The sequence below is a fragment of the Stenella coeruleoalba genome (genome assembly GCF_951394435.1).
Source record: "Stenella coeruleoalba genome assembly, chromosome: 19".
Taxonomy (NCBI): Eukaryota; Metazoa; Chordata; class Mammalia; order Artiodactyla; family Delphinidae; genus Stenella; species Stenella coeruleoalba.
In genome coordinates, this window is record NC_137165.1 from 14,148,897 (window position 1) to 14,170,001 (window position 21,105).

The 21,105-nt window shown below is 44.2% G+C and overlaps 1 protein-coding gene across 3 annotated transcripts in view; it reads right to left on the bottom strand.

The window, feature by feature from the left end:
• Positions 1–21,105, bottom strand: part of VPS53 (VPS53 subunit of GARP complex) — a 127,312-nt gene that overhangs the window by 11,576 nt on the left and 94,631 nt on the right. For 2 of the 3 annotated variants that reach the window (XR_013825035.1, XM_079904522.1), the window contains exons 18-19: positions 11,213–11,361; positions 7,101–7,170 (exon numbers count right to left, since the gene is read on the bottom strand). Coding sequence is in view for 2 of the 3 variants with exons in the window: in XM_079904522.1 (XP_079760648.1) it covers positions 7,101–7,170; positions 11,213–11,361 (219 nt within the window). In the remaining variant the exon portion in view is untranslated. The remainder of the gene's footprint in view (positions 1–7,100; positions 7,171–11,212; positions 11,362–21,105) is intronic. The other variant, XM_079904523.1, reaches the window with a different exon arrangement.

Here is a 21,105-nt window from a genome sequence, read left to right on the forward strand (position 1 = left end):
ATATAGCACAGGGAACTATATTCAATATCTTGTAATAACCTATAATGGAAAAGAGTATGAAAAAGAATATACATATATATAACTGAATCACTCTGCTGTACACCAGAAACTAATACAATATTGTAAATCAACTATACTTCAATTTTAAAAAAAATAAAATAAAAAAAAAAGGATATGAGACATTTCTTGCATCCCAGAAGGCTCCCTCAGGTTCTCTTCCAGTCAACGCTCTCCCTTCCTTCCTAACAAAGATGACCACTCTTCTGCCCTCTGTCACTCAGGATTCGTCTACTGCTCATTAACGTGCTATGAACATTCTTGTATATGCCTTTGGTGGCCATACACCCTTATTTCTCTGGGGTGGCATCTACACAGAATTGCCGGTTCAAGGAGTAAGCATATGTTTAGCTTTAGTACAGACTGCCAGATAGTTTTCCAATTTGGTTGTGCTGATTTCCATTCCTACCAGCGATGCATGAAAGTTCCAGTTGCTTCACATCTTCACCAACACTTGGTATCGTTGGCCTTTTTAATTTTAGCCATTCTAATATCATTGTGACTTTAATTGTGACTTTAATTTATATTTCCCTGGATGATTAATATGCTTTTTGGCTTTTTTGGTGAGCCTCCTTCTGAAGTGCCTGTTCAAATCTTTTGTCATTTTTCTACTGGTTGATCATCTTTTTCTAGTTGATTTGTTGAGGGGTTTTTTAAAGTAATTTTTTCAACTTTATTGAGGAATAATTGACAAATATACTTTAACTGCATATACTAAAAGTGTACAAGGTGATTATTTGACATACATGTATATTGTGCAATGATAACCAAGATCAAGATAATTAACTCTCCTTATGTGTATGTGGTTAAGAATGCTTACGATCTACTCTCAGCAAATTTCAAGTATATCATACCACGTTATTAATTACAGTCACCATGCTGTACATTAGGTCCTTAGAACTTATCTTAGAACTGAAATTGTGTACCCTTTGACCTACATCTCCCCATTTCCCCCTTCCCCCAGCCCCTGGCAACTAACATTCTATTCCCTGTTTCTATGAAATTGTTTTTTTTTTTTTCCTTTTAAGATTCCACATATAAGTGATATGTTAAGAGATTTTTAGAAGTATATACTTAGAATATGAGTACTTCGTTACATATATTGCAAATATCATCTGCTACTCTGGCTTGTCTTTTGAGAAAAAGAAGTCCTTAATTTTAAGTACTCCAAATAATCTCTTCTTTTATGATTGGTACTTTTAATGTTTTGTTAAGGAATCTTTGCCTAACCCACAGTCATAAAAATATTCTCTTATTATCTTCCAGAAGTTTTGTTGTCTTATCTTTCACTTTCAGAGCTATAATCCACCTGGAATTGATTTTTTAAAAACTGAGATACAATATACCATAAAATTCACCTTTTAAAAGTGTACCATTCAGTTCCAGACATCTCAACACACCACAAATAAATTCCATACCCATTAGTGATCACATCTCTTTTCCTCCTCTCCTCCACCCCTTGCCAACCATTAGTGTACTTTCTGTCTTGTGGATTTGCCTGTTCTGGACATTCCATATAAATGGAATCATACATTACGTGACCTTTTGTCTGTGGCTTCTTTCACTTAGCGTAACGTTCTCAAGGTTCATCTATGTTGTAGCATGTGTAAGTATTTCATTTCTATTTAGAGCTGAATAATATTCCCTTGTAAGATTAAGCCATTTTCTTTATCCATTCATCAACTGATGGGCATTTGAGTTGTTTCCCCTTTTTGGCTATTATGAATAACGCTGCTTTGAATAACGCTGCACAAGTGTTTGCATGAACATACTTTTCCAGTTCTTTTGGGTTTCTATCTAGGAGTGGAATTGCTGGGTTACATGGGAACTCTATGTTTAACATTGTGAGAAACTGCCAAACTGTTTCCCAAAATGGCTGCAGCATTTTCCATTTCCAGTGCACAAGGGTTCTAATTTCTCCACATCCTTGCTGGAACTGACTTTCCTATGTGGTGTGTGGTTAAGGTCAAGATTAATTTTTTTTCCACGTGGATATTCAATTACTCAGCACTGTTTACTGAGAAGACCATCCCTTCCCAACTGAATTAGTGCCATTTTTGTCATAAATCAAGTGTCTATGTATGTGTGGGTCTATTTCTGAACTTGACTCTGTTCTGTTGGCCCATTTGTCCCTGTGTGCTTAATTACTTCAGCATTAAAATAAGTCTTGGTATCCTGAGGTTTAAATCCTCCAACTCTCTGCTCTTTCTTTAGAGTTATTTTAGCTATTCTTGGTCTCTGCACTTCCATCCAACTTTTAGAATCAACTTATCAATTCCCATTCACACCCACATCCACCCCACCCCTACTGGGATTTTACTGTATCTAGAGGTTAATGTTGGAAGAATTGATATTTTAAAAATAGTGAGTCCTGGGCTTCCCTGGTGGTGCAGCAGTTGAGAGTCCGCCTGCCGATGCAGGGGACACGGGTTCATGCCCCTGTCCGGGAAGATCCCACGTGCCGCGGAGCGGCTGGGCCCGTGAGCCCTGGCCACTGAGTCTGCGCATCCGGAGCCTGTGCTCCACAACGGGAGAGGCCACAACAGTGAGAGGCCCACATACCGCAAAAATAAATAAATAAATAAATAAATAAAAATATTGAGTCCTTTAATACATGAACATGAGCTTTCCTGACATTTTAAAGGTCTTCTTTAATGTCTCTTAATATTGTATCATTTTCTGTGTAAAAGACTAGCACACTTTTTAATAGACTTATTCCTAGCTATTTAAGGTCTCCTAACACTACTGTATATGGTTTCATTAAAAATTTATCATTTTAAATTGTTTGTTGCTGTTATATGCAAATATTAAAAATAATTTAAATACTGACCTTATATCTCACACCGCTACTAAATTTATATTCTAATAGTTTGTAGATTCTCTTGGATATTGTCATTCACAATCACGTTCTCTGTGAAATGTGAAAAATGACAGTTTTGTTTCTTCCATTCTAATCTGTGTACCTTTTATTTCTTTAAAACTTTCTTTTATTTTTTGTCTTATTGTTCTGGCTAGGACTTCAAGGGCAATGTGGGATAGAAATGGTGACAGCAGACATCCTTGTCTTCTTCCTAATGTCAAGAGAAAATCTTTCTATATTTGACCATTAAGTGTGATGTTTATGGCAATACTGTTTTTCATTAACTGATTCATTTCTTTCATGAGCTGGCTCGGTCTCCCCATCTCCAGGACCCTGGCGACCCTGCCAATGCTTGTAAACCCCTGTGGAGAATGGCCGTGCCTGTCTCTTTGTGTGGCACAAAGGAGGACCCTTTTGACTGGGTGACAGAAGAGGCTTCAAGCTCTCAGTGGGAAGGAGGGCCTCATAAAAATCAAGACGGGCCAGAGCTTAATGAGACAGAGAAAAGTGAGCAGTTGGGTAGTTAAGAGATTCAAAAAGGTCTTTAGGGACTTCCCTGGTGGCGCAGTGGTTAAGAATCCACCTGCCAACGCAGGGGGACATGGGTTCGAGCCCTGGTCCGGGAAGATCCCACATGCCGCAGAGCAACTAAGCTCGTGCTCCACAACTACTGAGCCCGCGTGCCACAACTTGCCACAGCTACTGAAGCCCGTGCGCCTAGAGCCTGTGCTCCGCAACAAAGAGAAGCCACCGAAATGAGAAGCCCATGCACCGCAACGAAGAGTAGCCCCCGCTCGCCACAACTAGAGAAAACCCGTGCGCAGCAACGAAGACCCAACGCAGCCAAAAATAAATAAATAAATGAATGAATAGAAAGAAATGTAGATGTTAAAAAAAAATCACGTTATTTAAAAACTAACTAAATAAATTTATTTAAAAAAAAGTCAATATGGTCAAAACGTGGTAATATGTATGATGGAATACTGTTCAGCCTTAAAAAGAAGGAAATTCTGAAGCATACTAACATGAATAAACCCTGAAAGCACGCTGAGTGAAATAAGCCAGACACAAATGGACAGATACTGTATGATTCCACTTCTAGGAGGTCCCTCGAGCAGTCACATTCATAGCGATCGAAAGGAGAATGGTGGCTGCCAGCAGCTGGGGCAGGAGGGCTGGGGAGCTAGTGTTTAATGGGAAGGGAGTTTCAGTTTGGGATGATGAAAAAGGTCTGGAAGTGGATGGTGGATGTCTGCACAACAATGTGAATATACTTAATACTAGGAACTGTACACTTAAAATGGTTAAAATGTTAAATTTTATGTTATGTATGTTTTACCACAATAAAAAAAGTCAATATGGTATATAAAGATAATTCAAAGGAAAATATTTATGGATCTAAAATATTCTGAGCAATATAGTTCATGTCTATATTTCATAGACATGAACTATATTGCTCAGAATATTTTATTTTTATTTTTTTAAGAATTTTTAAAAATATTTACTTATTTATTTGGTTGCACTGCGTCTCAGTTGCAGCAGGTGGGCTCCTTAGTTGAGGCATGCAAACCTTTAGTTGTGGCATGCTTGTGGGGTCTAGTTCCCTGACCAGGGATCAAACCCGGGCCCCCTGCATTGGGAGCGCAGAGTCTTAACCACTGCGCCACCAGGGAAGTCCCCTCAAAATATTTTAGATCCACAATACAACAGATCTAGAAGGAGGCGTGTGGAGAGTCTGATTCAGGGCTCTTATTTAAACATGAGGAAACTGAGTCCAGAGCAAGGAAGCAACTGCTCATGATCACAGGGACCATTAAAAGCAGAGCAGGGACTGGACCCCAAGTTTTAGGGTCCTTTTCCCAACACTACAATGTGCTGCTTCCTCTCTGGTAAGTAGTTTATGCAAGTGGATTCTTTTTTTTAAATAAATTTATTTATTTATTTTTGGCTGCGTTGGGTCTTCGTTGCTGCACGCAGGCTTTCTCTAGTTGCAGCGAGTGGGGGCTACTCTTCGTTGCGGTGCGCGGGCTTCTCATTGCAGTGGCTTCTCTTGTTGCGGAGCATGGGCTCTAGGCACGCGGGCCTCAGTAGTTGTGGCGTGTGGGCTCAGCAGTTGTGGTTCGTGGGCTCTAGAGCGCAGGCTCAGCAGTTGTGGCTCACGGGCTTAGCTGCTCTGTGACATATGAGATCTTCCCAGACCAGGGCCCGAACCCGTGTCCCCTGCATTGGCAGGCGGATTCTTAACCACTGAGCCACCAGGGAAGTCCCTGGATTCCTTTTCTACTGTGTGCTCGGTCATAGATACTGTGGCCAAAAGACTAATTAATGATCCTGCAAATCCCACAAGACTCTCTGAAAATCACAAACTAGCAAGAAGCATTACAAATACTGGTATGGTTCAGTTCCACGTGCCCTTGCAATTGCTCAAGTGGACTCTGGGGCCCAAAGAGAAATAATTTACTTTATACAGTAATCAGGAAGAGAATCAAGAGCAGGAAAATGTCTCATTTCCCATTTTTGGCACAAGTATTAAAGTGTAGTCTAAATTTAGGATCTAGTACTTCTGTGGCAAAGCAGAGGCATCTGAGATTAGGCCTCAGTCTTTGCTTTGACTCTCACAGCTTTCGTTAAAGTTTGGATTACAGCCGCTGCAAGACTTGCAGCAGAATCTGTGTTTTTTGTTTTTTTTTTTTCTGGGTACACGGTCCTCTCACTGTTGTGGCCTCTCCTATTGCGGAGCACAGGCTCTGGACGCGCAGGCTCAGCGGCCATGGCTCACGGGCCCAGCCGCTCCGCGGCATGTGGGATCTTCCCAGACAGGGGCACAAACCCGTGTCCCCTGCATTGGCAGGCGGACTCTCAACCACTGCGTCACCAGGGAAGCCCGGTTCCTATGGTTTTGCTGCCTGATTGATCACGCCTCCAGCTTCATGACTGCTTGGGTTTCTAAGGCCAGATACTCAGGGCAAGAACAGACCCAAGCTAAACCTGAACTTCAGGTGGGAATCCTCCAAGGGCCACATTGCCTTTAGTTCTCACCCACGGCCTCCCCCAGGCTGGGCCTGTTGAGATCTATGCTCTCCTGTTACCCACTCCTATTTGTCTGGGGTCTGAGAAAGTAAAACACCAGTTTCACAGATGGTTTTCTCATCCTCATCTCAAAGCAGAAGTAAATACTGGCCAAATTGATATATTTCTGAAGATGCGGGCTTTCAAGTCTGAGCTGATTATTTTAACATTCTTTTAAAGAAGAGAAAATCTGAGGAAAATAGATATGACATTGGGTTCATGTGACAATATGAAAATATCATGCTACTGGACACTAAATGAGCTTGTAAGGCCTGGGCAGAGCTGCAAACTCATGGAAACATGCTCCCAATGAGTCAACTTTGTGTTCCAGTGGCTTCATCAAGTCTAGAGACAGAAACCTAGTAACTGAGAATCTAAAGCTTCTCTCAGACACACAGAGAGCAATCACTCCGCGTCCTCTCCTATCACACACAAAAGTGAACAGAGTGGATTCCCGATAAACATGAGTTAATGAAACTGGGCGTGCTGGGGCATCATTCTGCTGTTTCCCGAGGACAGAATTCGTTCTGTGTTTATGACATGCAAGAGGTAAGAATTTCCAAACACTGAAATTCTACACTCAGACACAGTCGGTCAGTGTCTGAACCCACGCAACCTCCCAGGAAGTTTGCTGAGACAGTACTTCTGACTCTGCTAAGCTGGTCAGCCAGACAGCCCGTGGCAAGCATCAACTAGATGTTTCTATGTGGGGAGATGGGCATTGACAGTGGAAACAAACTATCAGTAGTAACAGCTGGCATTTGCTGAGGGCTTCTCATATGCCTGACATTGGGTCAAGCACTTCAGTGCATTACCTTGTTTAATCTTCACAACCACCCTGTGAGGCGCTGCTGTGAGTATCCCCATTTTATAGCTGAAGAAACTACAGCCCTGGAAGGTTAAGCAACTTGTCTAAGGACAAACACCTTAGGAGGTACTCAATGAAAATGTTTTCAATAAATGGATGAATAATTTAAGCTGCCAGGTCATCATTCTGTCCTCAAACAGGGAAACCAGTGACTTTACTTCTCCACAGCAGCTCTGTACTGGAAGTTACACAGTCTGATCTACGACAAAAGCCATAAGGAACAGTCCTATCCCAGTTCCGTCTTACCTGTTCTGCTCCCACCATGCTAATTGGCTTGCACTTGAAGAGGTGGGTGATGAACTTGGGAATGAAGGAGCTGTGGATAAAAAAGAAGTGACAAATTAGGCTTATATTCTCTTTGGTAAAGAACTGCAGAAACATTTCTTCTTTTTTTAAGGCCCCACATCCTTCTACAAGAAAACTGAGAATTAAAGTAGACACTACTGTGGCCTACAAGCATCCACTCTTCTTCTTTCTAACTGTAGCCCTGGTTTTATTTAGGTAAATCTGGCCTTGGGATGCTGGGGAAAAGCTGATCCCTCCTAAACTACAGGCAGAGCCTGGGGTCCCTTGGTGACTGTTGTTGGTGCTGACATGGCTTGTGCTCCAAGCCAGCTGGAGGGAAGGACTTCATTGCACGGCTGGGGCGAGTCTCTCTTCTTCTTTAGGGTATTCGTGTGTTTGGATTTAACATCTAGAGCTAACATTTTACCACTGTTCTAAGGATGAAGCCAGGCCCAAGGAGAGGAGGGTAAGTAAAGACCCTGGGTCCTTAATGACATTGCTGAACCACTGAGGCAATCATCTTTGGATCTCTCCTATCTCTGGACTTTGGTTATATGAAATAAAAAAAAATTCACCTCTGTTTAGGTCAGTCTGAGTCAGGGCTTCTATGACTAGTAGCTGAAAACATCCTAATAGATAAAGATAGTCGAATACACATGAGGTAGTTATGTGATCTTAAATGCAAAATAATAGGAAATAAATGCTAAGGGAGTAACTGTCAGATCAGGGAACAAAATACATGATCTCCAAAAAGTTTACTGGGGACTGAAGGGCAACCTGGGCCAGGTAGATTGATGATGCTGGTTTGGGGAAAGGGAGAATATGATTTTAATAGGTCAGGAGGGCTTTTTAGAAAAAAAACTGCAGAGGCCTGTGTAGGGAAGGCTGAGTGGTACTGGTGCAGAACAGAAGATGTGGGAACCAGAAATGCCTATAATCAGGCCAGATTCACAGTGAGCTGACCAGGAGAACACAGGGCCCACGACGAAGGGAGGACCATGGCAATAAAGGGCTTGGAGGTCGAGGTAAAGCCTGGCCAGCCTCTCCCTCTCCTCACTCTCCAAATGCTGCTCTCAGGCTTGCGCTCGCCACGCTCTGCTCTCTCCGCATCTCTCCCAGAGTGCGTGTGCCCACTCTGCTATCCAGTGGCCTACTGGACATCCCACTGGCATGGCACCAGTACCTCGACCCCAGCATATCCAGACTCAGCCCCACCCCAAAACCAGACTCAGGGGACTGGATCTCCTCTGCCCAGTCATCCAAGTCAGAAACCGTACCCTTGCCCTCAACTCCACTATCCAATCAGTTCCCAGCTCTTCCCTGAAGGCCCACACCCACCCCTCCTGACCATCCCCCTGCCGCTGCCCTTCTCTTTCTCACTAGAGCTCTTTCAGTTGTTTCCTAACTGGTCTCCTAGCCTTCGGCCTTATCATTTCTCATCCAACAGCTGCCGAAGAAATCTGTCAATATTTCAGATGCAAACATGACCAAGGCGCTCCCCTGATTACAATTCTTGCAATGGCTGCAGACAGGCCTTCCTTCACTGTCTTGACTCTCTCTCCCCAGCCCCATCTTGCTAAGCCCTGGTGCGCTGTGCTTCAAGGGGGCTGGGCCACTTGCAGATCCTACGACTCTGTAGAGGCTGTCTGATGCCTCTGTGCACTTGCTCACGCTGCTCCCTCTGCCTGGAACGCCCTTCCCCACGGCCTTGCAGGTCAGTGCACACATGTCTCCCGGACTCTGCTCAAGGCCAGTTTTCCTATGAAGCCTTTCCTCAGTCACCTCCACCATACTCTGCAGAGTTCACAGACCTCTAGCCTAATACGTAACCTACTCTGTTACACTTATTTGCTTACACGTCTACTTCCCTCCACTTGACCGTAAGGCAAATGCAGACAGGGACCACGTCTACTAAGCCAAAGCACTTAACTCTGCATCTGGAACACAGCAGGCGCTCAACTGACTGCACGCTGAATAAATAACAAATAATAACGGTAACAGCTAACACTTTTTAAATGTCAGCATGGTACCAGCACTTTACCAGGACTGATTTTATCCCTCCAACCACTAGTAAGAGATCTATCATCTCCATGACTGAATGGAGGAGGATCAGCTGAGTGGATGAGGGAAGTCGCTTATGGTTCAAACAGTAGTTTCAATCAGCGGGGTGATCCTGATGTCTAAACAGGAGAGACTTCTGTTTCTCTGAAACAGGAGAGACAACCACTCTGAAGTGGTTGCTTCAGAGACCCAGTGGAGGCAAAAGGAAACATCCAAGGCTTTGCATTAGTGAGATGAGAAGGGAAGTTAAAAGGAAAGAGATGTCAGCTCCAGATATCAGGTCTACGGGAATGCCTGCCGATTGATCAGGAGGGGGTGAGGACAAGGGCCTATGTGGAAGGGATCCTTCGGGCTCTAAACCAGAGCCAAGTAGTGTGAGATTGCATTACGACCAATGTCAATGATGCGCACAGTTCATAACCTAAGTTACTTCACACTAGAGTAGGCTTCAAGCGTGCCCTTGAACTGGCTCTGTGTGCTAGACTGTAGGGGTGGGGTGGGGAAGATACAGGGACCAGGGACATGTCTGTGTGGGAAGAGCTCCAGCAACGTGACGGGTAACTGCCAGAGGCTCCTCCAGGCCGCTGCAGTGGTGGCAGTTATCGCTCTTGGCTGCAGAAGGCTTTTCTCACAGCCCCATCTGAGGGTTCTGGCCTTCAGCTGGGAGTTTATAATGATGAGAGGGTACCGGGGATTAAATGAGAAAACCGCTTTTTAGATCACAGGTTAAACTTTTCCAGATGTGAGAGGTGGGCATCCTCTTCCCAGCTCACCCAATATGGGCTTAGTAATGAAAGCAAAGGGCTCTGAGAGAATGTGAGGCGGACGCCGGGACTAGGTAAGTAAGTGGACCCCTGACTCACTTTAACATTGGCTCCATCAGACCCCCGTGCATCGCACTGGAGGTTCTTGGCCACGGCCAATTTTTATAGAGACGCTGTTTCTACCCGGTGTTACGGGGAGTGTCACAGTGTGATTTACCAGCAATGCTTTCAACACGCGTTAAGGAGCACCCAGAGAGTGGAGGGGTGTCCGCTCCTGGCCTACCCGCCGCCCCGCACATGTCAATGCCTCCCGGGAGAAGCCACGCGAGCCTTTCCTGACAAACTGGGAACTGAAGCTTACGCCACAAGCCACTCCATAACTGTTGCTCCTTAGGGATTCATTTGTGAGGGAAAGCCTTAATTGAATACAAACTGGGAGAGATCTGGGGAAGACAGAAACTTGGAGCCCTAAATCACCCTTTGGGACTTGGATGAGAACAACCTAAATTCAGTAGCTGGGACTGGGCCCATCTTCCTGAGGCCCTTGCCTGCGAAGTCTGCCAAAACGCTTGTTTGATACTTGGTCAGAGGAGGTACTGACCCTCCACGGTGTCCGGTCTCCAGAGAAACAGTGCTATAACCAGATGCTGACTGTCGAGGGACCAGACCATTTCCCCTCTTTAAAACAAGCCAGAAATGGCCACACAGGAGGACGTGGCAGGAAGACACGCAGCGCAGTGTTCACTCCACCTACTTGGCAATGGACTGGCTCCCTGACTTGCTCCCCCCGATTTCTAGTACCTTCCCTGGGCTCACGCATGCCCACAAGTGGATGTATTCCAGCAGCCACAGTAACGAGTGCCATGAGGAAGGAGCAAGACAAGGCTCAAAAGAAACAACCCATGGTTCCTACCCTTAAAAAGCTTATCATCTAGCTGGAGACACAAAATACATACATGAAATGTTGAAAAATACTTTTCATTACCCAAACCTGGGGGCAGGCAGGGGTGTCATCATGTCCACGTAATTCGAATGACAGGCGCTCCCCGCTCACTTCTGTCTGTCTTAATGAGGATGACTGTGTGGCTGCTACTGTTCTTTAGGACTTTAAGTAGCCAATTTAGTTTACTATGCTTCTCTGGGGTACAAAGAAATTAGCTGGACGGCGGGGACACCTGGATCGGGCGCGTGCTGGTGGTCAGCATGGCATTCAGAACAACCCAGTGATGAGGATGCTCTAGGACTTACTTTGCAAATTTAATGCAGAACTGTGTGAAGTATTTCCGCGTGGAAGCCAGGTTGTCACGGATGATGGGGACGTTCTGTTTAATGTGAAGAATGACAGAGGTGACGTAGGGGCTCTGGTCACCGACATGCTCCACGTTCTGCCACTGCATCTGAAAATGGAGACAGGGCGGGACAAGCCTTTAGGTCCTCTGCTGGAGGATAGCCTTACCTCTTAGCGAGGAAGGGGCAAGGGTGGTGGAAATGAGCCCGTGACTTGCTGTCACGGAGGCTGATTTGTCTTGAGGGGGTTTGTCTCTCCCTGTCTATAGGAGCTAATCATGAATAGAAACAAGTAAGCCCACCTTTTCCCTGACAGTGAAGTGTACCTTTTCCTACCCTGTCCCTCTCAGGCTTGAAACAGCCTTCCCTCCTCATCTAAGTGCCACCTTCTTTCTAAACGAACCCTCACCAGGCAGATGAACTGGATCGTATTCTTCTACAAGCTGCTCTACCTGAAAGGGGCTGTGGGTGGACAGGGGAGGGACGTCTACTTCCGACCAGGCTGGCAGCTTGGGAAACCCGAGAGGTGGCTGGGCCACACGAAAGGAAACCTGGAATGCCCTTCTCTCAGGTACACGGGGAGGAGTTGGGGATTTTTTTTTTTTTTTTTGCCGTACCCTGCAGCATGTGGGACCTTAGTTCCTCGACCAGGGATTGAACCCGCACCCCCTGCATTGGAAGGCTGAGTCTTAACCACCGGACCGCCAGGGAAGTCCCAAATTGGAGATTTTTTTTTTTTTTTAAAAAAGGAAATTAGAAACAATATGACCTGTGAGACTTGCTTCAAAATAATCTAGTGCTGGGAGGAGCAGGTGAAACAAGATTAGTGAAGCTGGGTGATGGGTACATGAGGTTCATTATACTGTTTTCTCTATTTTTTCTGAAGTATAGTTGCTGTACAATACAGGTGTATTGTACAGGTGTATAATACAGCAACAGTTACAGGTGTACAATATAGCAACTCACAACTTTTAAAAAGTATAGTTGATTTACAATGTTGTGCTGGTTTCTGAGTGACTCACAGTTTTGAAAGGTGATGCTCCATTTATAGTTATTATAAAATATTGGCTATATCCCCTGTGTTGTACATTATATCCTTGTAGCTTATTTTCTCTGCTTTTTGGTGGCTTATTTCTTCTACTTTTCTGTTTTCTCTACTTTTGTATATAATTGAAAATTTTCATAATCAAACATTAGACTCTTACTCCTAGAGCCTTTGGGGTTATGTGGGATTTCAATCAAGGGGAAGGAAAGAGGATCTCTGGCAAACACGAGGGGCAGGTCAGAGGTTAAGACAGTGCCATGGGGAACGGGGCAGGGACTGTGTAGATGGCAGGTGCGGGGGAGATGGGCATCACTGAGAAGCCCTGTGTGACCCCTGACCAGGCCATGAACAAACACGAGAGACCTGCTGGGCTTAAGTTCTCACAACCTGAGGAGAACTAGGGAAAATGCTCTGAAAGCACGTACAGTAAAAGGGAGAAAGAAGCGGTGGTGTGATACTGCTTCCGCCTCGGATACACATGGGAGAAGGGAGGTCTTACCAGCTCCCAGCCTGCCCCGCGCTGGGGCTCTGCTGAGTCAGCCTCTCAGAACGGAGCCGGGCTGTCTGATAAAAAGGCCCTAAGCCAAACACAAACCATGTAACACGTTCACAGAACGAGGGCAGTAGTTCTGAGGCCTTGATGTCTCTGGCAAGAAAATACTATTTTTATAGAGCTCTTGGGGAAAGGAAAAATTCAATCCTGAGAGAACTTGTTTGAAAGAATCATATTGTACGTGGATGATCCCCCAGCTCCTGGGAAGCTCAAATGACTCTATGTTTTACCCGAATGTTTCTTCAAGTCAGCAGATATTTATATCCTGAAAGCTTTCAGTCTGTGCAAGGACAGAACCACGGCAAAGCAGGAAGGCACCTCCGTCTTCATTTTACAGATAAGAAAACCAAGGCCCAGGCACATGAAGTCTTATGCAAGCTATCATAGTGAGGCTCCAGAAAGAAAAGGGTCTCTAATTCTCTTACTGGGAAAAAAATAAAAATGAAGAATGGAGAGATGGTAGAAAAGTCTAATATGAACTGACTTTATATTCTAATTCTCTGGCTATGTGTAATGTTTTCCTCTTTTTCTTCTATTTTATTCAAGAGGCTTCTCTTCCATCTGATTTTAGAGATGTGACCCATCCAAACAAGGAACATCCTCGGGGGTTTTAAATGAGCGCACAGGGTTGAGGCCAGAATTGGCAGGTGCTGTTAGCACCTACGCTTCATCTTCTGCTCCCAGCTCGGCAGCGGCTCCGGAGCAGCAGGCCCCAGGACGGCACAGTCAACTGGGTAGAGAGCGGGACGCACCACCCCTCCACCCGACGCAAAGCTCGTCCATAGTAATGACCACTGTTTTCCAAGTCGGCAGCAGTTTAGGTTTCAACAGCTCAAAAAGTTCATAAACAATCATCTACGCATAACGGTTCTCCATCGACAGAAGACGACCACAGAGGGAGGTGGTGACATGTCCTGTCATCGGTTCCAAAGCAGCTCCGGGGCAAGACGAAGTGTGCGGCGTGAGTTCAAGTTCCCGCTGGAGAGCTATCTCCTCTTGATCACCACTGGCCACGTCAATACGTGCCCACATTGGGAATCGGTGTGAAAAGACTGGATTTGCCTTAATACTTAAGCCAGTTAGGACTCCACCGGTCAAGTTAAAGGAAGTATTGGCAAAAGTCAAGTAGATTCGCAAGTTTAAATTTAAGTCAGCTTTATGAAGTAAGAAAAGAATTTCAAGTACTGGAAAACAATGAAAGTTGACATTGCTCGGACTGTTTTCTAAAAAATGAACAAAATATCGTCAGCGGTGATGCTGTCCAGCCACTGCCTAGGATGGATGCGTTGCCATCACCCATCCCAATGACTTAGGGTTTGGGTTGTAACTCGAATGACCCAATATACCTACATCAGGGCCTACCGCGTGCAGGCTGCTTGGCCTGGCACTTTGCAAACATCATCTCATTACTATTCAGACGTCATCTTCCTCACAGCGGTCTTATTGACGAGGAGACTCAAAAAGCTCAAAGAGGAGAGGTCACCTGCCCAAAGTCACACAGCTAGTCAACAGCAGAGTGGAGGCAGCCCAGGTCCATCTACAGCCCAAGCACTATACGAGGCCACTTCCTAGACACTTGTTAACAAATGATTTAAAACAAAGAAAACAAAGAACAAAGCACTCAACTGGCCCTAGTTCAAGGGGAGCCTAGTTTCTCACGGAGAAGCTAATGAAATACACAGGGATCAAGCAAAGTTCTCTTTCAAAAAGGGACACAAACAGTAGCTTGCACTGGAAGAACAAACATCCTGAACAGCCATCAGTCGAAGTAAGCCTCCAACTTTTTCAGATGAACTTTGCATGTGACCTTTAAAATTTACCCCTCCATACTTCAAGTTTTTCCTTCTGCGCTTTTTGTTTAGAAGGTGGGGTGGGGTTGAATACCACTGGTGCTATATAAACAAGAAAAACAGTTTGCAAAAGAAGCGGTAACTAAGATGTAGGAGTGACAGAAACAGCAAGCAAGGAAAGGATCAAGAGGACAATGCTAGAGCCTGTAGGACCCCACACTTGGCCTGAGGGAGAGGTTGTGAGGCCCGGGGCGTCGCCAGCGCCCGTGGTTTCTGCCACCTGGGGAGGAGTGTGTGGCTGCACCTCACAGGGAGGGTCAGGGAGATGCTCATTCTTCCTGGCGAGAACCCACAGGAGCAGAGAATTCTGACCCATCCACTGATCAGAGGACAGGGCTCCACACTAGTTTACTATGGAACTTGTGTTTCTCCACAGCTGTGTAAAACTTACAAAGGGGTCTCCTAAGAAACTGATTTTCCTTAAGTGAGAATTCAACTTCCCAAGTACTCATCCTGCTCATGGGAGTAGAGCTGTACAAAGCACGGATTCAGACATGTGGAGTCTGGGAACACTGCAGGTAATCAGTCTAGTGCTACAGTTTAGGCTGTTGGGCCACTGGCCCCAGGCATGCACACACGCACACGCGCACACTCTCATGTCTGTCGGGGCTACTTTTACTCATAGAACAAGCGTGTGCTATGTTTCTAGGCACCTTCCCCATGTACAGCACTGAACCAAGAACTGTGGGGGGAATAAAAAAGAGGAGGGAGCATCTATCGAGCACCTACTGTGCACCAAGCACGATGACTGACATTTTCCTGTGAACCTACTGCTTATGATTATGCAGCGAAGAAGGTATTCTTACTCCTGCTTTATAGATGATAAGACAGCCTTGCGGACAATAAGGGGCTGGTCTAATGAAGCATAACTGGTAAGTCCGAATGGTTGAGATCTAGATATTGGTCTGACTAACTCCAAAATCCATGTTCTTTCCACTTTACCACGTTGCTTTCCAAAAGAAGTGTTACCACCTGAAATGAACTTGAAATTCGCTGAGGGATCTGGGATCTACGATCTACGTACAGAATGAGCTTGTCCACAGCAGATGATGTAGTGGTGGTGATGGTGGTGCAGAGGGGGAGGAAAGGATGACTCTCCTCACCTCTTTGATCAGGGATACACATTCCTTAACTCCAGGAGGAAAACCAAGAAGACCCAGGATAGAAAGTGGAGCAAAAAAGGCTCTAAGAAGATATATAGATATAGGGACTTCCCTGGTGGTCCAGTGGGTAAGACTGCATGCTCCCAATGCAGGGGGCCCGGGTTTGATCCCTGATAGGGGAACTAGACCCCACATGCATGCCGCAACTAAGAGTTCACATGCCGCAACAAAGATCCCACGTGCCACAACTAAGACCCGGAGCAGCCAAAATAACAAAATAAATAAATATTAAAAGAAGATGATATAGGTGTAGATTTTTTCTCCCATTCACTGCTGGGCCAATGGGAAGGTGAATTTGTATAACTTTTCTTTTTTTTTTAAAATAAATTTATCTATTTTTATTTATTTTATTTTTGGCTGCATTAGGTCTTCCTTGCTGCACGCGGGCTTTCTCTGGTTGAGGCGAGGGGGGGCTACTTTTCGTTGCAGTGCGCGGCCTTCCCATTGCGGTGGCTTCTCTTTGTTTCGGAGCACAGGCTGTAGGCACACGGGCTTCAGTAGTTGTGGCACACGGGCTCAGCAGTTGTGGCACGTGGGCTCAGTAGTTGTGGCTCACGGGCTCTAGAGTGCACAGTACTCTAGAGCACAGTAGTTGTGGTGCACAGGCTTAGTTGCTCCGCAGCAGGTGGGATCTTCCCAGACCAGGGCTCAAACCCGTGTCCCCTGCATTGGCAGACGGATTCTTAACTGCTGCACCACCACGGAAGTCCCCGTATAACCTTTCTTTTTTTTTTTTTTTTTTTTGCAGTACGCGGGCCTCTCACTGCTGTGGCCTCTCCCGTTGCAGAGCACAGGCTCCAGACGCACAGCCTCAGCGGCCATGGCTCACGGGCCTAGCCGCTCCGTGGCATGTGGGACCCTCCTGGACCGGGGCACGAACCCGCGTCCCCTGCATCGGCAGGCGGACTCTCAACCACTGCGCCACCAGGGGAGCCCCCCGTATAACCTTTCTTAAAGGCAAATTTAAAGTATCTATCAAAAAATCTTAGCATTTTACATAGCTTTAGATCTCTGCAATTTCCTTTACGGCAGTTAATCTGAAGTTAATAATTATGAAGGCTCAGAAAACATACACACACACGAACTTGTCCACTGTCATACTGTTTATAAATGTGAAAAATTGGAAATAGCCAAAAATCCATCAAAAGTGAAATGATCACTTACATTTCAAGGGCAACAGATGATAGTACTTAGGATGAAGGAATCTGGAGTCACCAGTCATGAGTTCTAATACTGTCTGTGCAACTTGCTAAGTGAGTGACTTGGGCAAGTGACCAAACTCTCTGTGCCTCAGTTTTCTCAGACACAGAATTGGGATGATGATAATGTGTATAATCTATACAGTTACTGAAAGACAGCACAGCGAATGCTCATAACATAGTACCTGGCATGTATTAATTCCATGGTAAATGTTAACTATTGTTATGAGTTTAACAGTAAATACTCTGTACTATGGAATACTATGCAATCACTAAAAATATCATAGCTCTAGATCAAATGACACAGAAAACTATTAAAACCTGCTAAATGAGAAAAACAGGTTACATAGTAACTAAAGTATAAACTTATTTAATTTAAAAGTATATGCATAGAAAGAATGAAATATGTCTATTAATCAGAATTACGGGTGATTTAAATTTTCTTCTTCTTTTTTTTTTTTTTTTTTTGCGGTACGCGGGTCTCTCACTGTTGTGGCCTCTCCCATTGCGGAGCACAGGCTCCGGACGCGCAGGCTCAGTGGCCATGGCTCACGGGTCCAGCCGCTCTGCGGCACGTGGGATCTCCCCAGACCGGGGCACAAACCCGTGTCCCCTGCATCGGCAGGCGGACTCTCAACCACTGCGCCACCAGGGAAGCCCAAATTTCTTCTTTTTAAAAATCTGTAATTTTCTGTAATGAAGGTAATTTGTTTTGGTCATAATGAAAAAAAAAATCTCTTTTACAAAGAAAGAAAGATGTGCTTTGATTATAGGTGGTACATGAAATTGAGGATTTCTTAACCATGGAGCTCTGTGGGCCTCCTGAAACAGATCTACATTTTAATGACAGAGGGAAATGAGAACAGATTTGAGGACTGTTCTAGCTATTTCGAAATGTCTTTGGGGGATAGTAAGGCGGTCTCCTAAATTAGTACATGTTCATGATCTTGAAACCTAATAGAAATTACATGCCAGACTGTAAGGAAATTTAATTTGGGTTTTTTTTTTTTTTCTTAAAACTACCATTAATGGGCAAAAAGCTAAGTTTGTTTGATTTTGGACAGAGACTTAGATTCTTTAAATCTAGTGATGTGAGTAGCCCTAGGGAAAAGGACAGAGTGAGGAGAGCACCACAGGACCTTTTAAGGAAGCCACAGATTTTTTTTTTTTTTAATCCTACTTGTTAAAAAAAAAAAATCCTACAAAAGGCCATAAGCAGACATACTAATTCCTAAGAATTCACAGAATTTACATTTAAAAGACAAAACTCTTCACATTTCCACCAAAGCACTCCAAACAACTTCCTTTTCAAGAATCAGGAGACTTGGTTTTATTTTGGCTTCACTGTTATAAACCTATATGGCTTTTTTTATGAAAAAGAAAACCAGGCAACACACACCCCAGAAGGACAATTCATCAGTTTTAGGGAGAAACGTGCAGAGCAAACTGCACTACTTGGGTTGGCTGCTCAAGCCGATTTCTCCCCTGTAGGAAAGTCAGTGTCAGATTGAGAAATGCTGAAGACCAATATCTAACAGGATGCTTGTAAGTGCTTGAAGAGCTCATAGTCAAAGTGAGCGTGAATGCACACTCGTGTGAACCCAGCAGTACCGGGCACACACTGTCATCATTTCCGCGCTTTTAGACAAGTTGCTTACGCTCATTTTTGCCTCAGTTTCCACGTGTGCCAAAAACACTGACTCTTACTCTGTAAGTGCGGTGTGGTACAATCCTGCACAGAGGGGAGACCTGAGCCCTGGCTCTGCCACATGTTATCTAAGAGATCTGACAAGCGACCTAACTTCTCTGAGTTTCAGTTCCCTTATCTGTGAAAGAGAGAAGGAACTAACACAGGGACCTTACATATTTGTCAGAATTAAACGAGATAATGCCTTTGGGTGCTGATTCCTGGTAAGCGCTCGGTAGATAACAACTTACTATCATCTCACAGAGCTCATCTAAGAGAATAATGCAATATGGGAGGGGAAAGTGGTCTGAAAGGTAATTTTGACATAACTTAACATCAACACTACTGTAATCTCTAGGTTACAGTTTCAGAGAAACCACTAAACTCTCCTCATATTTCACTCCCTCCATGTGGGCCTGGCTTGTTTAAAGACATTCCTGTGGATTTTCTACCAAACTTTGCCCCTCTGTGTTCTCCTCTCCTTTTCCAGCAGCAGGGCTCTTGCCCACAGCTGGGAAGCTAATAGCTAGATGTGGGCATTTCCTATTTCTGACTTTTCTTCAATCAGCTCCAGGATGCTACTTGTTGAAGAAAGAAGCCCTGCTATTAAGTACGATCCAGGAGCATCACATCATCCTCAACAGCACCTGGATGAGCCTGGAGGCTTCCGGGAGTCTACAATCCTGCCGTTTCCAATAAAGATGCCCAAGTTTCCTAACCTATGTCTACCAGCTCTACCCAGCTAAATCTGTTCAGGAGAGTTACTACCTATGTCTTACTTTGTCACCATTCTTTGGTCAAATGGGTGTCTACAAACTTTTGTTCTTCCTGTCTTTTTTACTTTCAAAGTCATTCACGGAGTACTACTGTGGAGATCAAAAAATGAGTAAGACACAGCCCATGAGTTGTTCAAAGCTTAACAGGGGTGGGACACAGATATAAAAATAATTGTACAACAAAGTAGAGAGTTAGTATAGGTGCCGTGGTGTCTTGAGGGAGGAAAACACTCTGGATGAGACAAAAAATGGTGTCATTGGAAAAGACTCAAAATAGCCAAAACAATCTTGAAAAAGAACAAAATTGGAAGACGCATACTTCCTGATTTTAAAGCTTACTACAAATCTATAATAATCAGAACAGTGTGGTACTGGCATGAGGAAAGACATACAGATCAATGGAATAGAATTGAGAGTCCAGAAATAAACCCATGTACTTATGGTCAACCGATTTTTGACAAGAGTCTCAAGACCACCCAATGGGTAAAGAATAAATAGTCTTTTCAACAAATGGTACCGGGACAGTTGGACATCTACATGCAAAGGAATGAAACTGAATCCTTACTTCACACCATATACAAAAATTAACTCAAAATGGATTGAAGGCCTAAATGTAAGAGCTAAAACTATAAAATACTTAGAAGAAAATATAGGTGTAAATCTTCATAATTTTGGATTAGGTAATGGTATCATAGGTGTAACACCAAAAGCACAAGCACCAGAAGAAAAAATACAAAAATTGAACTTCATCAAAATTTAAAACTTTAGTGCTTCAATGCACATGATCAAGAAAGTAAAAAGACAATACATGGAAAAGGAGAAAATATCTGCAATTCATGTATCTGACAAGGAGTCTAGTATCCAGACTATAAAAAGAACTTTCACAACTCAACAATAGAAAGACAACCCAATTTTAAAATGGGCAAAGGAGTTGAACTGACATTTTTTCAAAGAAGATATACAGATGTCCAATAAGCACATGAGAAGCTGCTCAACGTGTTAGTCATCAGGGAACTGCAAATACAAGTTGAAACCACAATGAGATACCACTTCACACCCACTAGAATGGCTATAATTTTTCTTTCAAAGTGTTGATGAGTGTTGATATAGAAAAATGAGAACCTTCACTCATTGCTGGTAGGAATGTAAAATGGTGCAGCTGCTGTGGAAAACAGTTTGGCAGCTCCTCAAACGTTACACGTAGAGCTACCAGATGACCCAGCAGTTCTACTCCTAGGTATGTATACAAGAGAATTGAAAACATATTCACACAGAAACATGTACATGAATATTCATAGCATTACTCATAAGAGTTAAAAAGTGGACTCAATCCAAATGTCCATTGACTGATCAGTGAATAAACCAAATGTGGTTTAACCATATACAAGGGAGTATTATTCAGCCATAGAAAGGAGTGAGGTACTGATACGTGCTACCCCATAGATGAACATTGAAAACATCAGGCTAAGTGGAGAAATCCAGTCACAAAAGGCCACATAGTGTTTGATTCTATTTATGTGAAATGTCCGTAACAGGCAAATCCCTAGAGACAGGAAGCAGATTAGTGACTGTCAGGGAAAT